Consider the following 22,684-nt stretch of genomic DNA (forward strand, 5'->3'; position numbering starts at 1 on the left):
CTCACTACTTTAATTTATGCATTGGTTCTACCCCTACCTTGAATAACAGCTTTGTTAAACTCAGAACATACAGTATTTTCTGAGAATGCAGAGTCTGCTTAATTAAGTAGATGTCATTTTTGCAGTCAGCATTTTATAGTTTTTGAAATATTCTGTTAAATTTTATTGATATGACCATCATTCGTCTTCATTAATACAATACAGTTCTTGTCTGCCATATGCTGTTATGATTTTTAACCACTCACTTTACTTCATAAAATAGTTTTGCAGTTTTTATTAGTGATACAAATGACATTTTTACCAGTTATTTAACTGTTTTCATGCTACGTTTGAAATATATATTAAAATGCAGGTTTTTTCTATAGTTTATAAAAAACTAAGTGGTGCCCACCTGTGTGACTCTTTTGTCTGTCTGTGTGAGACTTCAGCTGCTAGTTGTGGTCATATTTTTTATAAATTTAGCAGGAATAAGCTTTTTTTACGTTCTAACTCAGAAAATAGGTTTCAAAATCTTCATTATAAGAAAAAGAAAAATTTTAGAGGAAACATCATACATCTTTTCAGTTAAAAATAAAAGCACTAGGCAAAATGTTCAGAACATGATTTACTCCTCTGCATTATAGTCTAATATTTGACATTTAGGTTTGACTTTACTACACCATAAAAATAAACAAAGGATATCAACAGGAGGTGATAAAAGTCAATAAATACATTACATGTAAATGTGTCATAAATATAATCTCACATTAATAGGCTTTATATAAATGTCCTATATATATAGCGTTTCATAAAAATATTTAAAACGAGGATATAATTCAGTTACTATAAGAAAAAAACACAGTAAAGTGTTACAATACTAATTATGTTCTATTTAAAAGCTTTTGAAAACCAGAATATATTGCAGAACCAACGTAAAATATTTATTTCTCACAGTTCTCCTTCCCCTGTACATATTTTTTTCTCCATTTTGGATTATATCTTCCCTTGAGGCAGCATGCAGTTAAACAGATTACTGCTGTATACAACAGGTAGAAATAAAAAATAAATGGAAATACATCTAAATATCAGATTAAAACATGAACAATTATTTTCAGATTAAATAAAAGACATTCATGCCCATTGATTCCCCGTTTTTTTCCTTGGTAATTGCAAACTGAAGTTCCAAGGTGGACGATGACAAACATCACCAGTCTGGAGCCAACCAGTTCAAAAGCTTCAGAGCCACTTCAAACCCGAGAAAACAGGCCTGTGGAAAACCAAACATCACACACACGCTCAGTTGTTCGCTAACGTAGAATTGCGACACAAAACCTCCGTGTCGGCACAGTCTGTTATCACTGATGAAGTTTACCAATGGCATTTATAGGGGCTTTTGGTCAGAAAAGCAGAAGACAGTATAGCAGTTAAGGACACAGACTTGGAAAGCTGATGATTTCATGTCCCAGGATGGACCCTGCTGTTACACCCATTAATAAACTACTTAACTTTCATTGCTTAAATAGAAATAACACGTATAAATTTGTAACGTTGTAAATCGTTTTGAATAAAAGTATTGACTGAGTAAGAGGACGATAACAACGGTGCCGTTTACTATTTACAGTGAACTCAAGATGTATTGAAGAGCTGCAGGACTTACCGCATTGGCAGGGAATGCTCGGAGCATGACAGCATTGAAACCCTTATAGAGTCCACGCATACCTTCCTCTTGGACCAGCTGTCGGAGTACGTCCCACAGACCACTGTACCGACCCTCTGCAGCTGGTACACGTAAAGAGACCAAGTATTAGCCAAGTAAATCTGCATCCAAATCCCCCACCGTTGATATAATGCGCTTTTAGTATTGTTCTTGGTGATGTACATACTTTGGAGAAAAGCATCTGCTAAATGAATAAATGTAAATGTAAGCATGTGTGCACATACAAGCAGTTTAATGGTGCGGACCTCATTCAGACACACTGATCATAACAAAATTAAATTAACTGAGTAAGTATAAAGTAAAGTTTGAAGAAAATAGAAAACATATTATATAACAAGTACAATTATTTAAAGGGGTGTGTGAGAGCTTTTCGAAGTAACAGGTACAGCACAGAAGTGGAAAAAGCAGCAGAACTAAATATTAAAAAGCTTAATCAGTGATATGTTAATAACTGTAATACTTGAGGGTATATTCTATGTTGCCAGTACAAGGTTAGTTTAGGGGATGGGTGTCAAGAGTGGAATCTTAATGTCCATGTATGTCTACTGTCAACACCATAATTTTGGAAAAACAAAGAAAAACGGCATACTTGAAAGTTGGCTTTCATACCCTTACCTGGAGCAAGTTTAATTGGTGAGAAAATGGGATAAAAATACTGATCAGCAGAAAGAAATACAGCACTGTTCTTCATGTATAATGTCTACAGTTATACATGCTCAGGTCCAAAGTCAGGTATGAGAGAAAAGGGTTGACAGTCAGTTCATGCCCACGGTTTCTAAGTCTTCATACCTGTCTGGAAGTTGGACTTGAGTACATCTGGAGGAAGGGCAATCACCCAGTTAAAAATTCCTGCTGTACCACCAGCCAAGAGGATCCTTGGAGTGCTGAGCTGATTCATGCTGGAAAATGTTAGTAAATTATTAAAATGAAATAGAGAGACAGAGAAAAATTGAGAAGGTATTACTGCATGCTAACATTGCCATAATATAATACTTCTAACAAGGAATAAAAGATATGATCCTGACCTTTGACCTTCAGGAGTCAGAAGGTTCTTCACATACTCGTATGTCAGGAAGTACAAACCATTGGATGGCACATCTACAAAGTAGTGGTGTACCAAATCTTTTCAGTCATTTACACAATTGATACACATTCATGCTTTGAATTTTATCACTTAAAGTACACTGATAGTGTCTAAATCTTGTTAAAGTTGTACTTAAAGAATGAAAGAAAATTCTCTTGCTTAGTTTTTTATTGTTATCCCATGCATTATAGTACACACTCATCAGAAAGAAACCAAAAATTATAAAACTATCACAATTAAAAATGGGAGTGTAAATTTTACATTTTAAAAAACATTATTACATCTGTTTTTTAACTTTAATACTAAAATCTCATTCTGTCATTTTGGCATGTTAAAATTGATACAGTAATAAGTAAAGTATACTTGTGAATCCCTCTTTTTAGTAAATTGTAAGAAGTGTGATTTTTTTCAATACAAATGTGAAATCCAGTGGCAGAAACTTTGGGTAGCAATGCATAGATATGCATCTTGAAAAATTAAAACACAGATACCGATTAAGACCAGAACTCTTTGTTACCTCTGATAAGTGTGAGAACTGTTCCTTTGTAGACACTGCGAATACCCTGCTCTTTATAAAGCCTGACAGCGCAATCCATGGGCCCAGTGTACTTCAGCTGTCCTGCCGTTGACTGTACCTGTTGCACACAGATAAACACACTAAATTCTGTCCTATGATTGAATGAACCTACCTATTCGATTATTTCAACACTGTCCAGAGAACAGCTTGACTGTACACTGATTCCTGAAGTTACGAACATTCAAGTTACTCATTTTTGAAGATGGGAACGTTTTCAATCCCGATTATGCTCACAAACTGTGGACCCAGTGTACAGCAGTAATCCATTAGTTGAAGCATAGCCTCTTGCCTGCAGTAAACACTTAATCCTTTCTCCTGGAGCCACAATCACTGTGGTGAAGACCCCTGCCAGCATCCCAGCCAGGTAAATCTGAGAGTAACTGATTGGCAAAGAGAACACCAAAGAATAACAGATGGAGATGGACAGTTAGTTACCAAGCTATGAATCACTTTTCATCAACAGTAACGCATCTGTTGGCGTCCATGACCTCATGAAGAGATCTTTCCCAGTTAAACCAATCTCTCAATTACTCTATCGTAAACACACACACGGCATGTCTGTACACCACTCTGCAATCTTTACTCTGCATCACTAACAAGGCCTCAGGCACTTATGTGCACAATCCTGCAAACCTGAGAGGAGTATTAGGATCTGGCTGCTGCAGCTGCTTCCCCAAGCCGTAGCCAAAGAAGCTGATGGCCATCATAGGAGCCACGCCTGCCAATGGGGCGGCCATGCCTTTGTACAGGCCAAGGACTCCCTAAGGGCCAGAGAGGAGAGCCAAATTAGCCAGCTTTTAACCACAGCCTGACAAAGGTAACTGAAAACAGTCTATAATCAAAAATCTAAAATCACTGAATTTAAAAAAAAAAGCTTGTAATTGCCTCACCTCTTTTGACACTGTCTTCCGAAAACAGTCATAAGCGCCACTGTAAAGAACATACTGATTGCAAGTCCCTCTAGGCTGAGTTTGAAGACGGACCTGTAGAGACAACATAAAGTGAACGATTTAACGCTGTACGCTCTGTCCTCATGTAATAAATATTCAAGCTACCAACTATAGAAAATAGAAAGATCTTTTTCCTTTATTCTTTTTTAATTGTATTTTCTTCAGTTGTCACCTGCCTAAAATTCTGGTTTGGTGTGGCGTGAACGTTATCTGCGTTTCTGCTTGTAGGTGGTAGTTAGCAGTGGAATGCATGCAAACTGAGTAGAACTGCAGGACTTAATCAATTCAACTCACTGCAACAATGTTCAATGTCCCTGTCTCGAGTTCCCGAGTTTTGGTGACTGGTGGTAGAATAACAAACTTTCCACATGTTTATGGGATTAAAAACTTCAGCATTCAGCAGGGATTTGCAGAGACAAGATATTTTCAGTCTTTTAAATCAGTTTTACTAGTAGTCTCAGAGTTAATAATGTTGACGCAAAAGTCTCAGCATTATACTATTTAAAATGGCTTTATCTGAGACTTTTACAGAACCTGACACCAGCTGCATCAAACAAACAAGCTGTTCTTCAGCACCTGTTTGTATGTATCTAAGTGCAGTCTATTGTGGGATACACTATTGTTTACTCTGAGCTGTGTGTCACTTTGGAGAAAAGCATCTGCCAAATAGGTAAATGTAAAAATTTACATTATTGTTATTATAAAAGCAAGTTCTGTGCATTCATTCATTAGTGTAGCTGAAGGTTAACTCGTGCAGGATGTCTGAACCCCATCTACCCAGCTGATCCAAAGTTATGAGGTTACCAGCATATAACAACTGAAAAACTACTTTACTTACTATTTCATCAAAGGCCTACACTTTAGACAGCTACCAGCATCTAACATTTAGGATAGAGGTAAGATAGGATGGTACTTTATTAATCCCAGAAAGGAAATTCATAGGATTTTACCAGTGACATCACGGTATCTTAACAATGTAATGAGGTACCCACTTATGCTCTGAAAAATTACATTAAAAAAATTAACAAATTCAACATTTACAATTTACCGTTACACTAGAAAAAAAATGCAATTAAACAAGTGCACCGGCTCTAGCGTCACAAGACTGTGTGGAATCTGCTTTTCAGCGTTGAGCGACTAACAGGCCATTGAGCGGTGTTATGGACGGAGGTGGCTGTTGGTGAGAAGAAGCCCTAAAAGCTCTTCTTTGTACGCTGCAGTTGAATAATCTGGCGACTAAAGGAGCTCATGGTGATCACTTCATAGAGGGGATGGGAGCCATTGTTCAAAATAGATACAAACTTCCTCCTCATCCTGGCCTCCGCTACTGCCTCCACAGAGTTGAGGGTCAGATTCACGACAGACCCCACTTTTCCTACAGACTTTTTGAGTCTGTGGGTCTCACCAAAACCCGCCGTAACGGATGAAGATAAAAATACTCTTCTCAACACAGTGAAGACTTGTTTCTCCTGATAAAGAAGAATGAGGGGAGGGCAGAGTCCCTGGCCTGGGGTGGAGAAGAAAAAAAAAATCCCTTCTGGCTAAACTGATAAGGAGTTTCTTTAAAAATTGATGTTGCTCAGTGGGGTTTTTTTTTTTTATTATTATTAATATGAGATTTTAAGTTAAACTAGGGGTTAAATTGTGTATAGCGCGTTAGCGGCTTTTAAGAGGTACCCTGCAAGGCTCTTGGTGAATGTTTCACCCAAGGTTACTTAAAGCCTGTGAGAAAAGGGTCCATCTGTGCTTGGGGATCGTGACATTGTTAATCTTTAACTACGAGAGCACGAAGGGCGCGTTAAGCTTGTAAAGAGATGAAGCGTCCCGGGTGCGCGCGCCGTCGCCCAACGTCGAGCGCGCGCTGGCTGCTGCGGCCCCAACGGCGCCTACGTTCCGCGCGCAGCTGCGCTTTCGCAGCTCAACGCTTCAGCGACATACAGAGCCGCCCAGAGCAGCCAAACTTTAAACAGGGAGTCGTACACGGAGGACTAGTCAGCCCCTCTCCACCGCTCCTCTCACTCGGGCTGCTTTTGCATTTCCCTCACAACCACTTGTTTGTTCCTTCTCCTTTCTTTCACAACCGCGCGTTACCCGCACGATGCCACAGCGGGCCGCCGCCACCGCAAACAAGATGTACAGACAGGAGAAGGGCGGCTATTAATTTAAAGTTCAGGTATATTTTTTACGTTCAGGTACGCCCAAACGTGCATTTAACTCTTGCCCACTTTTTACGCTTACAAAACTATGGGTCATTTTCCGTTGAAAGGCGAGCTGTTCTCTTCACGCTGTGCGTTTTCATACATTCAGTCGTCACGCTCATTGGGGAAACCTGTCAGAGCTGTAAATTTCAATGGGAAACGGAGCGGCAGTTTGTCACGTGGACGGCGCTTCTAAATCGACCAAGTCCAAGCGAAGTGGTCAGTAGTGGTGATTGAAAGTGTTTCATTTAAAGCGTAGTCCAACTTTGTAATGCACAAGAATGCCACGAACCCCGCAATATTATTACACAAAACTCCTGCCACGGTGTAAAATTTACAGAACTTGTATCAAAGATTTAGTGCCGTACACATACTGATCAGTTCTGTATTTCACATTTAGGTACAGCCTAGTGCGACATAAGCCTCGATAATTTTGTTGCATTTCCGTATGTTGTGATGTTGCATGTTTTGATGATATATTATAATATTTCGCTTCAAAGATTACACTGAAGATCACCTTAATCGTGTCTAGCGGATGTCCGGCGAATAAAAGACACGCTCCGCCGACCCCACCGGCAATGAAGTTCTTGAGCGGGGACACCGGCGGCTTCCTGAGCTCCGCTTCGTCCATCCCGGAGGGATCCTGCGGCCAAAGGCACACGGCGATGGGCCCCGATAGACTAACGCAGCACCGCCGCCTCCCACATCTCCAGGTAACACCCCCCGATCCGGCCAATTCTCTTCGCACAACTTCTCTTCACCTCCATTTTACTTTTAAAAGAAATTCTTTCAAGACAAGATTTCGGTAATTTGGGAAACAGCGTCCTCTAACGACCGTATTTTACAGTCGCGTACATGGGAAGTAAAACTAATGCAGACTGGAAAAGTGATTTTATTGCTGGACCTTCTCATAATTGGATGTGAAATAAGTAGAGGAAAGAAACTGTTTTAAACAACAACAAATCAGTTTGATCGCTCTTTCACTTAAACTCTGACTACATTTTTATATATGTGCCGAGCCATCTAAAGAGGCAATAACAAAAATTAACATGCAATTAAAATAGCAAGAAATGATAATTATAACTTCGGGACTGTCCGTGGTTCTGAAAGTAAGACCTGCCGCTTGTGACGTGTTCGTGCGGTAGGTTATTACCATACAAACCACAGCGCTGACTTGCATTTATATTGTTAACTTCTCTACGTTGTTTTTTTTTTTTCTTTTTTACAGAATTGTAATGTACTGTATGGAGAATTATATTGTAATTTATTGTATAATGTATCCTGTGTCACAACTAACTATATATAACGAATATAAATAAAGAGGTAAAATTTTCTACGAGGATAAATATTTGTTAAAGTTGCCAATGTTTGCTTTTGAAAATGTGAACAAAAAAAAACATTCATTTTGAATAAAGACAGACACATATCCGAAGGACCGCTGCTGTTCTGTCTCGGTTCCTGAGTCGCTGGAGATGTGGCTGGCGGATGAATACCATTTTCACTGCACCAAGGTCACAAGCTGCACGTTTTGATCAAAAGTGTAAATGAACCGATTACGACAGATGCAGAACAGAAACGGTAAAATGGCTAGAAGATGTTAGCAGTTGCTCCCTGTAAAGAAACTACCTCGGCAAGGGCATTGAATCGTCTATGACGCCTAACCAGAGAGTGCTCGCTCTGTGAGAAGCAGGAAGGTGGAGGAGGTGAGAGGGGAGTGGAAGCGGAGCGTACTATTTACCGACGCGGACGGTTCTGGATAGGGAGGAGCCGTTCCACAGACAGGCCATCTTTGGTCGCGCTCTGTGGGAGGTGGACGTATTCACTTATAATTCTGATATAACAATTGGCACGTATTTTCATATTCTCTGTATAACATCAGTCTGAATCGGTTCGACCGTGTGTTTGTGTACCTGTCTCCGAGATATCCTTGCATTTTCGTCGAAGACTGAAGACAGAAGGGATACGACATGGATGAGGAATATGATGTGATCGTTTTGGGCACTGGACTCACAGTGAGTAATGAATGCCCTTTTTGTGCTCGAAATGCTTCCTCTTTTTATTCTTCTTAAGTTATATATAACAATATAAAGTTAAAAGAAGCAATGAAATCTCGATAATCTCCTCCGGGGATTATTTCCCTTTTATTATCCCTAGAATCAATTGCATTGCATCCCGTACTGGCGTAAATCGTCTTCATTGCTAATTGTAACGTCGTTTAATCGTTACCGATTTAGTCAGTTGCCTTATATACTTTTACATATAAAACATAAAAGGCCTCATTTTGGGCCCCACTTTTGATACATGATCATGGTAAAAGACTGAATTGTATGAAGCTTTATTCTTTAATAATCGTGAGAGCGGAGAAACTGGCCTCGTTGGTCGAGGTAGTAAAAGACTGTTTTAATGTAAGATTCTATAATCTATATACACCTAAAGACAGGTCCATCCACACCCCTTATGTCGCACCACAGGTCCAAGGACAGGAGAGGAAAAACCCATTTTAATTATTTATCGATTCCTGTTTTCTCCGGAGTGCGTTGCTCCGCCTAGCCCAGTGATTTCACACGCCCTATTATAAACTTATACTAACGTCTGCAATGTATGCGTTAGTCTGTCCAAAAGCTTCACTTGTCGCGTGATTTATGTTTCATTGCGACATGGATTATGTAATTTTTATTGACTCGTGAGTCAAAAAAAAAGTTATTTTCCAATATTTGCAGTTACTTATTGATCCAGTCGTGGGTCTGCAATTGTGATGATTTTGCATTATGTGCTAAGGCTTCAGAAGATTATTATCTGCATAGGAAGTGAGGTAACGCAGGTGCTTCAGTGAAGAAGGAAACATTAAAATAATGACGGATTACTGGTTGCATATCTGATTTTGTTCCGCATCTTGAGATGCAGAGGCTCACAAAACGCGGACCGACTCACTGACTCTCATAGCCCCGCTTCCATCTATCTCTTTTCTCTCTCTACTCCAGTCCATTTCTCTCGCATTCACTCTTCCTCTTCCCTCCCTTTCTTTCGTCTCCTTCATTTTCTCCCTCTCTCTTTGAATGTTACGTAACAATAGAAAAATTAAAGCACTAATGTTGCGCTCAGCTGACGTCACGCACAAACAGTCCGTTATATCTAAATACTGCAACTGTGTGCCGAAGTGAAGAAGATAAAATACTTCGCTTCCACACTGCAGGAATTGCCAGAGGCCTGCGAAATTCATGTTTCTAACTATAATCGTCGGAACCTTTCGCTTAAGTTTCGCTTCTTCCGTGTCCTGGATGGGGTTCCGCGAACGTTGAACAAAGCGTTGACGCGTCAGGACCCGCCGCGTCCCGCTGCCCCGGTTCGCGTGCTCCCTTTCGTCGCATCCGTCGCCTGCGAAGTTGGGCGCGGTTTTGGAGGACCTGGGATATCCCGGCATGCCGCGCGGTGTCTCAGCGCCCATCCGCATTAGTCTTGAAAGAGGGATTGTTTGGAGGAAGAAATGACTCCACTGACACGGCTGCAGTTTTATCTGAGCACTGAAGAGTCTTGTTGAAAGATAAATGGTTTTTTTATTTAACAGAAGAATCCGTGAAATGGCAGCTTTGACCGCAGCTCGGGTCGTTTTGCTGCTGTTCCTTTTAGACAGTGCTGAAAAGATGGCGGTACTACTGTGTTTCACCACTCAGGGTTTGGACTGACTCGGTTTGAACCCCCCTGATCCAACTTGTCAGGGTTTGGGGCTGTGGTAAAAATATTCTCAAAACTGCAGTTATACACAAATATTCAGTATTGACAGGGTCAAATTAGGTGTGAAAATGGACAGGACATGATGTTCTCCCTCAATGTGATGCCTCCCTGTGTATTAAACTTATATATGTATATTCATTAAGCTTGAGCACTTTATCTGAAAATACTAGTAACTTCTTTTGCTCTTGGTCTCTTTTATAATGTAGTTTCTGTCATTTATATTTTCAGATGAAGAACAAGCAATTTAGATATTTTAAAAACTATGCTTATTCATACGGCAGGATATCCGAGTATTTTTTAATCGAACATTACAGCAGGTTTTCATCTGTTATATAGACCTGGAGACTTTAGGTGTTAAGTTTGTTAGTTTTTTAACCACTACATCAGCTTCTAGTTCTTGTGACAAGTCTTTTTATATAAATGTGTGCTTGTGCTGTTTGATCAGTTATAAACCGTAGGGTATTGTTCTCACCAATCCCGATCTGCCTTACTGAAAACATTATTACATCTTTTAGATTTCTACAGGTTAATATATTAATTATTGTTACTTTGTACTTAAACTTCAGTCAGAAATTTTGTTGTTTTTTGCTTTTAGGCAATATTTATAATTATACTGGTATAGGCTGCTCACCTGTCTTGGGTTCACAAAAGACTTAAGAATGGGGGATTTTTCATGCTTATTTCAAAAAAGTATAATTATTTAATTTTAAACATAATTAATTTTGCTTTTATGATTTTTATTTGTGTGTATTTAAATGTGTTTCTGTAGGAATGCATCTTGTCGGGGATCATGTCTGTCAATGGGAAGAAGGTTCTGCACATGGACAGAAACCCGTATTATGGAGGCGAGAGCTCATCTATCACTCCCTTGGAGGAGGTGAGGAGACATCCTCTGAGAAATGCATAGGTCTAGTAGTTCCAATTAACACTCAACACCATGAAATAAAAAGTATTTTTACACTGTAGAGATTCCTGTTAGTCTATAGATGTTGTGAAATATGTGACGCTCATGACTATGTTCATAATAAATTGTAAAGTGTAAGTTACAGAATATGTAATAGTCAGTTAATCATTGTGTTAAGTCATATATGCGTTTCGGAGTGGGAGTATTTGCTCCCATTGATTTAAGGTGGTTTGTCTTTTCCCTGGTAGCTCTACAAGCGATTTGGCCTCCCCGATGGCCCTCCTGAATCTATGGGTCGTGGCCGGGACTGGAATGTTGACCTCATTCCAAAATTTCTCATGGCCAATGGTTTGTCATTATAGTCATTTCTCTCGTGCTTGTCTGTCCATTTGCCTTTGTCCATTTCTGCATATTTGAGCGTGACAGTAATGATATGCTTGGCCATGGTTTCAAACACAGTCCTTTCTAAACCACTTCTTAATGCACAGGTCAGCTGGTAAAGATGCTGCTGTACACAGAAGTGACCCGATATTTGGACTTCAAGGTTGTAGAAGGAAGCTTTGTGTACAAAGGGGGGAAGATCTACAAGGTGCCTTCCACTGAGAGCGAGGCTCTGGCTTCCAGTAAGACAACATTTATCCAGTGCACTCATAAATGGTTCTTTAGCCTGATGTGGTACAATTTGTAGAAGTCTCCTATACACCTGAGCACAAATTGAACAAATTGATTTCTTAATTGAACTGCTTTAGGCTTCTCCTCCAGTTCTAAAGTTGTCAGCATTTTATAAACAGCTGAGAAATCTACACACGCTGCTGTCAGCAAGGACCAGGCTTGAAAGTCAATATTGCCCTCACTTGATAAATCTGTCAATCAAACGATACCAAAGTGTTTCCACATACTGTTAATTTTTTCTACATATTGGGTGTAAAAGTGAGGAAAGCTACATCCTATAAGCTCAATGGGGTGATTTGTTGCTAAGGAGGGCTGTACCTAAAAACTATAATTTTTTCCTTTATGGCGGAACTGGACCTATCAGTACGTCCCCAGTTATTTTTCATTTGTAGAGTAGATGCTCTACAGCTATATTAGGACAGATAGCAAGAACACAGAACAAACAAATTAAGGAGTGGCTATTAAATACTTTTATGTGTTACTTTGCCTCATTTGTCATACGGGCTTCTGTTGTACAACAGAGTCTTCTTTTACAGGAACTTAAGCTTACAAAAGGTGTGATTTGTACTTAAAAATTTGCATGACAAGCTATTAGTCCATATTTACAAGATGTACCTTATGAGAATGTAAATTTCAATACAAAATATGTGCCTTGGTGACATCCAGCACTAAACAGAAGTCAAGCAGCTTCTTCCGCTGCACATGGCAGGGTTTCTGCTGTGCATCTCATTTGTCTCATAGCCTTGTTTATGCACATACAAGCAACTCAGAAATCTTGTGATTCTTTATCATCTGTTTTAATACTAAGGCGCAACACAACAAAGTATCAAAGTGCTAAATGTTTAAAAGACAACAGAAAGTCTACTATAAGTAAAACAACACATGGAATTCTCTTGAAAAGCACCGCTTTCTTTATTTTTATAGAGGACATGTAAAGGAGCTTCTCAGAGAACAAAGATTACAGCAACATGGCAAGTTACAATAAATATATGCATTTAAAAGGGACAACAGTGAAATAATAGCAGACTAAAATAGTAATATAAAATAGTATTTAAAAAATAACAACAATAAAAAGACCAACAGAATCCATCTATTATTTGCAACTACTTGTGGGATGCAGTCCCAGAAACACAGGGTCTGAGGCAGGGATGTAGTATGTCTAAGTGAATAAGTGGATGGGACACTCATTCACTTACACATACTACGCAGGTGGTTGAGATGTGATCCTATGAGGAATGTCACTAGTGTATAAGATTCTTTGTTTTTGTATGGATGGACCATTTAATAATGTAATTAAAAAAACTGAGATGTACCTATACTTTTATAGAACTCAGAAGTAGTTCTAAAAAATGAGCTCAGATTCTGCTTTTCTGTCTGGTCATCTTAAAATGCTATTTTAAAGTTGGTTTTAAGATATTTTATTTTTTTAATGACGTTAAATGTTATATGGAGAAAACTAGTAATATATACATTTCCTTTTCTGTGACTACTGTCATGTTATGTGTACCTTTACAGACCTAATGGGGATGTTTGAGAAAAGAAGGTTCCGGAAATTCTTGGTATTTGTGGCAAACTTTGATGAGAATGATTCCAAAACATTTGAGGGTGTTGACCCCAAAGTCACCACAATGAGAGATGTCTACAAGAAGTTTGATCTGGGGCAGGACGTCATCGACTTCACTGGTCATGCCCTGGCGCTCTACAGAACAGATGAGTAAGTGTGGAAAGAGTAATTGCTCTGAAAACAGTTACAGTAAAATACTATTTACTGGACGTTCAAGTCCCGAAAGTTCAAGTTCAGATTGAGCCGTAAATTACTCCTGTAATCAAGTCATCTAACTTTACATCCAAGTTGAGATACACACTGCAGATCCATGAAATCCATGTCTATGTCAAAGGCTGAATTACACGTTATGTGTGAAGTCTCAAGTCTTCAGTACAGTCACAATCAAATTTTTAGTTGACTAAATAATTAATTGCATTATTTAAGTGAGAATATAGCAACTGTCACACAAAACATAGGGAGCCGGGACGGCTGGACCCAAGTGCAGCGTCGTTCATCCGGAGTCGAGGGACGCGGCAAGTTCTCAGTGTCGGGGACAGACGAAGGGTTGGTCGATTGGCGGTCAGGGTCAGGGCGAAGATCCATGAGCGAGGTCGGGGGACTTAGCGAAGGGTCGGTCGAGCGGCGAACAGGATAGGAATGAGGATCCGTGGACGTGGTCGGGAAAAGAAACGAAGAGTCAAAAACCGGAGGACGTGAGCTGAGAGTTAGCGATGCTTTTGAACGAAGCGTCAGGAGGAAGGGCGGTTGTCCCTGACGAGATTCCGCAAAGATATGGGAGCTGCGGAGTGTCTTTTAAAGGGTAAGGAGTTAGTCAGGTGCTGGACCGGAGTCAGGTGCTGTCAATTGAGTTGTGGGCGTGGGCGTGACAGTAACATAAAAGTAGTCAGTGAATTTTAGACATGCAACCACCAACGCAAAATTAATGCCCTGTGCATCAGTTGAGGCACTGAATGAATTAAGTGGGTGTGAAACATTTTCAAACGTTTACAAGGGGTTTACCGTCTCTGAATACTCTGGAACACAGAATTGGAAAAGCGGATCTGAAAAGTTTGTTTTCCACAAAAATTTAAACTGAAAAAGTCTTTCAGTAATGCATGTTTACTAGCCCCTTTAGCCATTAACAAAAATCAACAATCCCTGAAAGTGAGGAAAAAGTAGAAAAATGTCAATCTAATATGATTAAAAAATGCTTGTTTAGTACATATTTATCTTAGAGACTATAGTTCCCTACTTTATGACATGTCTTTATAACCAGCTAAGTTCAGCATTAATGAAAAGCATAACTCAAGTCATAGTTCAATTCAGGTTCTTGACTCGACCTATATCAGTCCTGGACACAGCACTTCCTCCTTATGGGTTCATATTCATCTGAGTTCCTCATTTTATTTCAGTTACCTGGACCAACCCTGTCTGGAGACCATCAGTCGCATAAAGCTGTACAGCGAGTCCCTGGCTCGCTATGGAAAGAGTCCCTACCTGTACCCACTGTATGGCCTGGGGGAGCTGCCTCAGGGTTTTGCAAGGTTTGCATACTTCACTGCTCGAGGGGCACAACGTGACAATAGCAATAACAATTACCCCACTGATAATTCTGCTTTAAGTAACTACTGTGCTCTCTGAGGATGACAGTTTGTTGATTTATGATAGTAAATAAGGAAGAGTTGGTAATGAATTAGCTGGGGCACGGGGGCGCGGTGGCGCAGTAGGTTGGACCAGGTCCTGCTCTCCGGTGGGTCTGGGGTTCGAGTCCCGCTTGGGGTGTCTTGCGGCGGACTGGCGTCCCGTCCTGGGTGTGTCCCCTCCCCCTCTAGCCTTACGCCCTGTGTTGCCGGGTAGGCTCCGGTTCCCCGCGACCCCGTATGGGCCGAGTGGTTCCGAAAATGTGTGTGTGTGTGTGGTAATGAATTACAACCTGTCCTCATGTCTATAGTTTGGACAACTTTGTCATAATTTCTTCAGTTATTTTGACATTTATTAAAAAAAAAAAACGATAAAACACTAGCCTAGATACATCCTGAACGAAGAATAGTCTTTTAAAGAAATTACAAAAGATGTTCCCCAGAAGTGCTGACAGATACTTGGAGCATTTAAAACTTCTGCACTGTAAGTGAAGGAGTCCTTGTTGCTTGTTCAATTTCAGGTTAAGTGCCATTTATGGGGGGACATATATGCTGAACAAACCAGTGGAGGAGATTGTGATGGAGAATGGACGTGTGGTTGGAGTGAAGTCTGAAGGAGAGGTACATGCAGCCTCCACCTGTTTAGTCTCTTTGTTTAGTGAAAATAGCAACATATCTGAGGTCTAGTTGATTTAAAAAAAATGTTTCACAGTTTTTAAAAATACACATGTAAATGTTTTTTGCTTAGCCTCATCTTTCCCATCATAGACTACTGTTGTAGTCTCTCTGTATGTGAATGTACCTGTCCTCTATCTGTGAATGATACTCTTGTCTACTCATGTTACTCTTCCTTCTCAGTCTCAGAGCAGTGTCTGTCTGTCTTACCCCACATTCCCAACTGTGTCCAGGTGGCACGTTGCAAACAGCTCATTTGTGACCCCAGCTACATTCCGGAGCGGGTTCGTAAGACCGGCCAGGTCATCCGCGTGATATGCATACTCAGCCACCCAATCAAGAACACAAATGATGCCAACTCCTGTCAGATCATTATCCCCCAGAACCAGGTCAACCGCAAGTCAGGTGGGCAGTAGGGGGCTTAAGGTTACCATATGCCTGTGTGTAAAAGACTGCATGTTTATATTCTTCAGTCCACAGATGATGAATAAACCTGTTTACAAGTATACTGATCAGCACTGTGCAATGATGAGAGATTCTATCTGGCTGCTCTTTGTATGTCATCCAGTGGTTCAACATCGAATCCCGATCCCAGAATCACCTCTGCTTCCATCAGTATTACATTATAACACTTGTCAGTATTACATTATAACACTTATAATACAAAATAAAGTGTGTTTATTTCAGTTATGAAACACTGTCCAAAAAAGATGCTTATCTTCTACGGGAATGTATGTGAGTATGTTTTTTTTTTTTCTCCCACAGATATCTATGTGTGCATGATCTCTTACGCCCACAATGTGGCAGCCCAGGGGAAGTACATAGCGATTGCCAGCACCACTGTAGAGACTAGTGACCCCGAGGCTGAGATTGAACCTGCACTGGAGCTACTGGAACCTATTGACCAGAAGTCAGTCTGCATTTCAGTTTCTTTTGCAGTCTCTTACGTCTGATGCAATGTGATTTTTTCAGGCTGTTTGCTTAGCTGTCAGTCTGAACTTTGCATTTATGGTAGCAGGCATGAAGTGATGTGAAGAAGTAGCTAAAATGTAAAATACATTGAGTGTAACTTGTCATCCTTAACAGTGTCAGTATGCACATTATAAACTGTGTGACAAAACAGGCACTAGCCCAAAAATCTGTTTGTAATATCTAATTTTCTCAGTCTTAAGAAACTGTAAAAACAAGGAAACTTAAAAAAGAAATAGAAAGAGAACTATATAATCTTGATGTCTGCTGCTCACCAGACTGGAAGCTAGAACTTTATATGTCTGTGACTCCATTAATTCCCAACCTCTACTATTCCGTCTGTTTGTTTGTGCCTCCAGGTTTGTGGCCATCAGTGATCTCTATGAGCCCACGGATGATGGCACTGAGAGCCAGGTGAGTATGACTTAGCAGTCTCTCTTGACAAGGCCATGCACTTGTGCATATAGGAAACTTGAGCTGATATTTACAGTTGAAAACTGAAAGAAAACATTGATTTTCTTGTTTTATTCCACTGCCTCTCTTATAATGTCTGTGATTTTGCTGCAGATATTTGCATCCCGGGCATACGACGCTACTACCCACTTTGAGACCACCTGCAATGACATAAAGGACATCTACAAGCGCATGACAGGCAGCGACTTCGACTTTGAAAACATGAAGCGCAAACAAAACGATGTGTTTGGGGAGGATGAGCAGTGATCACTGGGCAGGTGATATGGAAAGGGTGGGGTAGAGGTGGCTAAAGGTTAGTGGAGGAGTGAGGCTGGGGAGGAGAAGAACAAATTTTTAGGGTTTGTGCTGATCTTGGAGACCCTCCCACTTCGCACATCTCTTCTTCCCACCTGCTTATTGTCTCTGAACATTCACATACCCACAGACAGCACTTGCTCTTCCTCTCCTCTTCCTTCTGTTGGAGTTTACATAACTGCTTGGTGGGGTTGACACCTCTTAACTTTTCCTCATTCCGTTTTTGATCCGGTTATGGAAAAAAAACATGCTTTCTCTGAGCTACATACACAAGTGCACGTCTAGGTGTCTCATCCTTCCAAGTGTCCAAGGATCGAGTATGTAGTGTGTTTTAACAAGATTTTGCTCTGTTTTTCTTTTTTTCCTTGGTTACATGGCAGACTGCAGTTTGTATCTTTCTCACTGGCTCAGTACTTTTGTCAGTGTCGTTACAGCTTTGCATTGTGGTGTTAGTTAACTGCACATGTGTGCGCGCACACAGACACACACACACACACACACACACACACACACACACACACACCAAATCATGCACAACGTGAGTCAGAGACTACATTCTAATACATTTACAAATGACTTGGAGAGGTCAGTTCAACTGGCCAATTGTGCATTTTATTAAAAAACTGAGCAAGAAGAAACTTCAGCATTTAATAGTCAGTAATGTTAAAAAGTCGCAGTGGAGATTTTCTCAGGCTGACAGCTAACATTTTACCCACAGGCTCAGTCATCTTTCATTTGATTGAATACGTATCTTTTATACAGTGTGTACTGGAAGCACAGCATGACAGTCTATAGAGGGGGACATTGAGGAATGAGAGGTTATTGATGTAGGTGCACATTCTGATGTAGGTAACCTCCCTCTTTTTTCTCAAGAAGACATCTGTCAATCATTCCAGTCAACCCTGCTTTTTCAGTCTTTGTGTGTGTCTTTCTCCTTCCCTGTGTCTCTATGAGCTTCCCATTTAATAAACTGGAAACAATTTGGGAAAAAACCCAAAGAACTTCACATAAATCCTTTTAAAAACCAGTGAAGTAACTCATCATCCTTGGGTTTCATTTGTCCCTTTAAGTGGCACCACATTTCCTTGGTGTACAGCACCATTGTTGTGTTCTTTGACATCAGTATGGCAGGGTGGGGCAGTGGGCTGCAGTCTAAGAAAGCTTTCTGTGTTAACATGTGCTTTATGTTTCTGTTCATGTGATTTAGGAGTGTGTAAATGCATTAGCCCCACTGAAACTGGAGCTGAAAGAGAAGAATGCTGTAGTGCTGCATGTGGTTCTGTGCTGCTGTGTTATAGAGAGGGGTGCGATAAAAAGAGGGAGTTCTGTCATATGGGAAGAGTAACAGATTGTCCATGAAAAGTCAATTCAGTTTTCAGGAAAAAAGGCTTTTACCACTTATGGAGAAGAGTAGACTGGTAGAAAGAAAGTATGAAGCTGGACACCATTTGTCTCAGCTTTTTCTGATTTAAGCTGCTGGCTAAACTTACTTTATGAAAAATCCTGGACTGAAGCCTTTTCTAATGTACAGAAAATACAATTTTTTATCAGGTACTGTTAATTTCTTTGTTGACTGCCCTTCCTCCAGATTAGACCCTTTCCAAATAACTTTAATATAGCTACAGAGATGACAAGATGTTGTATTTAACTGAGGAAGAGGTTAAATTTATTTTAAAACAGATGTTAAGCAGGGTAATTTCATTGGGCATTTTCCTACTGTTTTCCAGGTGAACAACATGTTTAGGGATCCATTTTTACTTTTATATGTTTTCTCACACTATTCATTTCAGAACTTTTGACTAAAAACACAGGACACCAAAGTTGGAGGGCTTACATGTTAGCCGTTTATAATAGCGGTTAAATTTTACGATGGGTCTAAGCTCTTGGCTTTTATGTATTCTTTCATGTAAGAAACCACTAACTGCACAGTATTCACCATAGCCTCTCTGTACCTGAAGTAAAAATCTACAAGGTTTGAGAAAAAGTTAAGCTAGGACTGGCTGTCTCAGATAACTACCCTTAGCACACTGTCTGTCAATATAATGAATCCTGAACTAAAGATGGAAACCATAAAATTCAGATGAGGGTATTGGTGCCTGTGTTTCAGTGACACTTTTTAATGCTGTATATTTAGCATGTCATCACTGATCCATTTTCTGAAGTTATGCCCTTTGTCTAACTCGTCTGGTCTGGCTGTTTCCCAGAATCGTGATGTCTGACGCAACCCACACCCTTCCAGCACTGCAATGTCATTAACTATCTTCTACACCTCTCCTTTCATTACTTTCTTGCCTACAGAAAACTAGTATGATTGGACCCCATATGGTGGACTTGGATAGGTCCGGCACAGAGCTACATTGGGCATGCCTTGGATATGTCCCATGTTCCATCTGGCCAATCATGTAGTGACAATGGACCTCCTCCTCCTCCTCCTCCTCCTTCTTCTCATCCTCCTCCTCCTCTGGCATCCCAGTTGCCACCTTCTTGGGCTTGTAGTATCTTAACTTATTTATTTTTGTTGCGTTTTCTGCTACATTCTTATTTTATTGAAGGAAAAAGAAATGCATTGTTTATGTTTAACAGTCATTTCAAAGGAAATACACTTCAGTACTGAACATCAAAACAAAAACTAGGGATTTTTGTTGTTCTCGGTTAACTGCTATTTCAAGAGAGTGTTTAAAGTCATTACATGCTACTTATTAGTGAAGCCTTACTAGATACCAAAATGGTTATGGAAGATAGGTATGTTGAAAAACACAACTTGGTTCTGTTTGATGGGAAGCTAAAGTTGAATGTCTTTTGAAACAGAAGATTGTAAAGTAATCATGTAATGTCTCCATATTTATTTCTCTTCCATATAATGGCACTGCTGTCTGCCTGTAAATTTCACACCGACTACAATCATACCACACCGGATAAAGTTTTGTATAGGCGACAGTGACAGGAATACTGGTGAGTAGGATCCAAAATGCTAAAGCTTTCATAACATATGTTTATTGTTGAAAACGTTGGTGGTGTCATTCAGCAGCTGAACATTCAATTATATAGCAGGAGGTGGTCATTGGTGGCTACACTAAAAGGCATTAAACTCCAGACCTTAAAAAGTGGGGCAGCCAGCTCCTTATTCACAAGTACACTGACTCAGCAAAGACTTGTGGAATAAAAACATAAACCCAGTTTGGCAACCCTTCATTTCACACTGCCTAGAGTTGACCATCTGTGGACGAAGAGTCAAAAGTTTGTGACTCTTGGGGTTCAGTGGAACGGTTACCAGCTCAAGGGCTACCTTTACATCTGCATTGTGCAGTTTAAAAGTTTACTCTCTCAAGTCCATCAGACTGGAATTGTCAGATTTCTTTAAGTATGAGTTTTCATTTTTTTATTTCCCTTTATTTATTTAATGAAAAATAATGTTAAATTTTGTTCAGTGTGGTTTTGCCTGGACCTTTGACATATACGATGAGAAAAATTCAGCAGTAAGATCTCTCTATCTTAACTTTCCTAACTTATTAACTTACTCAGACTGACAAGTAGACGGCTTGTGGTCTTCATTTTGAACACTTATATGTGAACAGTACTTGACATCTTGTTCAAAAAATGAAATAAGTGCATAATATGAACCAGTCAATAAATAGCACATAGGTAACTGTGAAAGTACTGAAGGAAACAGTTGTGCGTGAGTGTGTGTACTGCTGCTGCCCCTGAACTTTGATTCATTTGACTAAATAAGTATCACTATAAAAGTTAAAGTTCCATCTTGATCTAGGTTGGCTGTATATTTGTATCAATGCCATGTACAATAGAGGTATACATTGTTGCTGAATGGTAACCTGCAAATTTAGCCATTACAGTCTGATATACTTGTATTACACTGAAATGTGTTATTGAGAAAACAAGTTACAGTATTATCATTTTCACGATAAAAGCCTCATTTAGTAATAGTCAAGGGCTATTCTTAAAAAAGTTTCCAACTCCTAAAAAAACCTAAGGTGCCTATAATATTAAACTGGATAAAGTACAGGCTGCACTCATTTCCTTAATCACTTGCCCAAGTCAGGGTTGTGGCCATCCGGAGCCCATGGCAGAGACACAGGGCACAACGCTATTTAAGGTACACCCCTGACTGGATGACTGTCCATCACAGGGTAGCCACACACTGGGGGAGTTTAGAGACACCAGTTAAGCTGAAACACACGTCTTCGGCCTGTGGGACGAAACCCTGCATCATGGGAAATGCTGACAATGTGCAATCTCTACACGGAGCAGGATTCAAATCTACACCTCAAGCACTGGAAGTGAGCACTGCTACACGCTGCGGCAACGTACCACCCAAATCGTGTCATTATGTTTGTTTACATCCATGTACCTAAAAAGTAAGGTAGATTTACAAGAAACCTGCTAATATTTAAATACACATGGCAAGGGACTATTTCTTTATAGAGTTTCAAAACAATATTTTAAAAACAACGCCTTAAAAATACATTCAACAACATTGCTTTGGTAAAACACTGAAGCTCTTGAATGGTGCGATATTCTGAGTCTGAACTCATTTGTTGTTTCGCTGCGTGTGGAGAGTGCAGCTTGTCAAAAGATGTCAGGACAAGACACGCCCACCACCGGCCGCGACCACGTGGGAGAAGTGCAGAGGGCTCCACGGACGGCTCGCACGAGCCCTTTATTGCCGCGTGAGAGACTCCGCGCGTGCGCAACGCTGGCTCGTCAGGGACTGCATGGCGCCGCTCCCCATAAGCGGTACAGAGCGCGCTTTAAGTGTTATACTGGCAAAACAGACGCTCACCCCGAATTACCGCGGTAAAAATACCATGCTGTATCAGTGGGTAAAAACTGGATGGCGTTATGGATAGACGCGCCAGACAGGCTTACGGCGAAGGGAGAACCTAGGTTAATGCGTTCGTCTGCTGGTAAATAAATTTGTACTCTCCTAAGTAAGTTTCTTAAGTTGTGGACTACGTTACTATTTATTGTCATACACGGGAAATATAAAATAGAGTCACGGTCTCCTCCAAAAATTCATATTTTTAATTATATATGAAAAATATGTACTCAACATTAAAAACAAACATTTTGATGCGCTGCTCATAGTATTTACACAACAGACTGATGATTGCAGGACTAATATAGCTGACTGAGTTTCAAAGACTTATTTTGGTCGTCATCATGTTAATTTGATCAGACAATGAGAAATCTGGACCTTTGATGACCATAATTAAAAACGCTTAAAATAGGCTGGTGAGCTTCACCTTTATTCGTTA

General features: G+C 40.1%; 2 protein-coding genes across 2 annotated transcripts; one reads left to right on the plus strand and one right to left on the minus strand.

Annotated features, from left to right (window-relative positions):
- Positions 1–938: 938 nt before the first annotated feature.
- LOC108918500 (mitochondrial carnitine/acylcarnitine carrier protein-like) lies at positions 939–7,393 on the minus strand. The gene is made up of 9 exons (XM_029247802.1): positions 7,023–7,393; positions 4,248–4,340; positions 3,991–4,118; positions 3,647–3,737; positions 3,298–3,415; positions 2,722–2,794; positions 2,486–2,595; positions 1,637–1,758; positions 939–1,246 (listed from the first exon to the last, which is right to left on the minus strand). Exons 1-9 carry the CDS (start codon positions 7,134–7,136, stop codon positions 1,184–1,186), a joined length of 912 nt encoding a protein of 303 aa, XP_029103635.1. The 5' UTR covers positions 7,137–7,393; the 3' UTR covers positions 939–1,183.
- Positions 7,394–8,057: 664 nt separating this feature from the next.
- On the plus strand, positions 8,058–20,239 carry LOC108918499 (rab GDP dissociation inhibitor alpha). The gene is made up of 11 exons (XM_018725818.2): positions 8,058–8,517; positions 11,007–11,114; positions 11,390–11,489; positions 11,630–11,764; positions 13,329–13,527; positions 14,772–14,903; positions 15,521–15,620; positions 15,908–16,079; positions 16,440–16,584; positions 17,003–17,057; positions 17,211–20,239. The coding sequence occupies exons 1-11, from the start codon at positions 8,473–8,475 to the stop codon at positions 17,361–17,363; spliced, it is 1,344 nt and encodes a 447-aa protein (XP_018581334.1). The 5' UTR covers positions 8,058–8,472; the 3' UTR covers positions 17,364–20,239.
- Positions 20,240–22,684: the final 2,445 nt, after the last annotated feature.

This window comes from Scleropages formosus, chromosome 22 (genome assembly GCF_900964775.1).
Source record: "Scleropages formosus chromosome 22, fSclFor1.1, whole genome shotgun sequence".
Lineage (NCBI taxonomy): Eukaryota > Metazoa > Chordata > Actinopteri > Osteoglossiformes > Osteoglossidae > Scleropages > Scleropages formosus.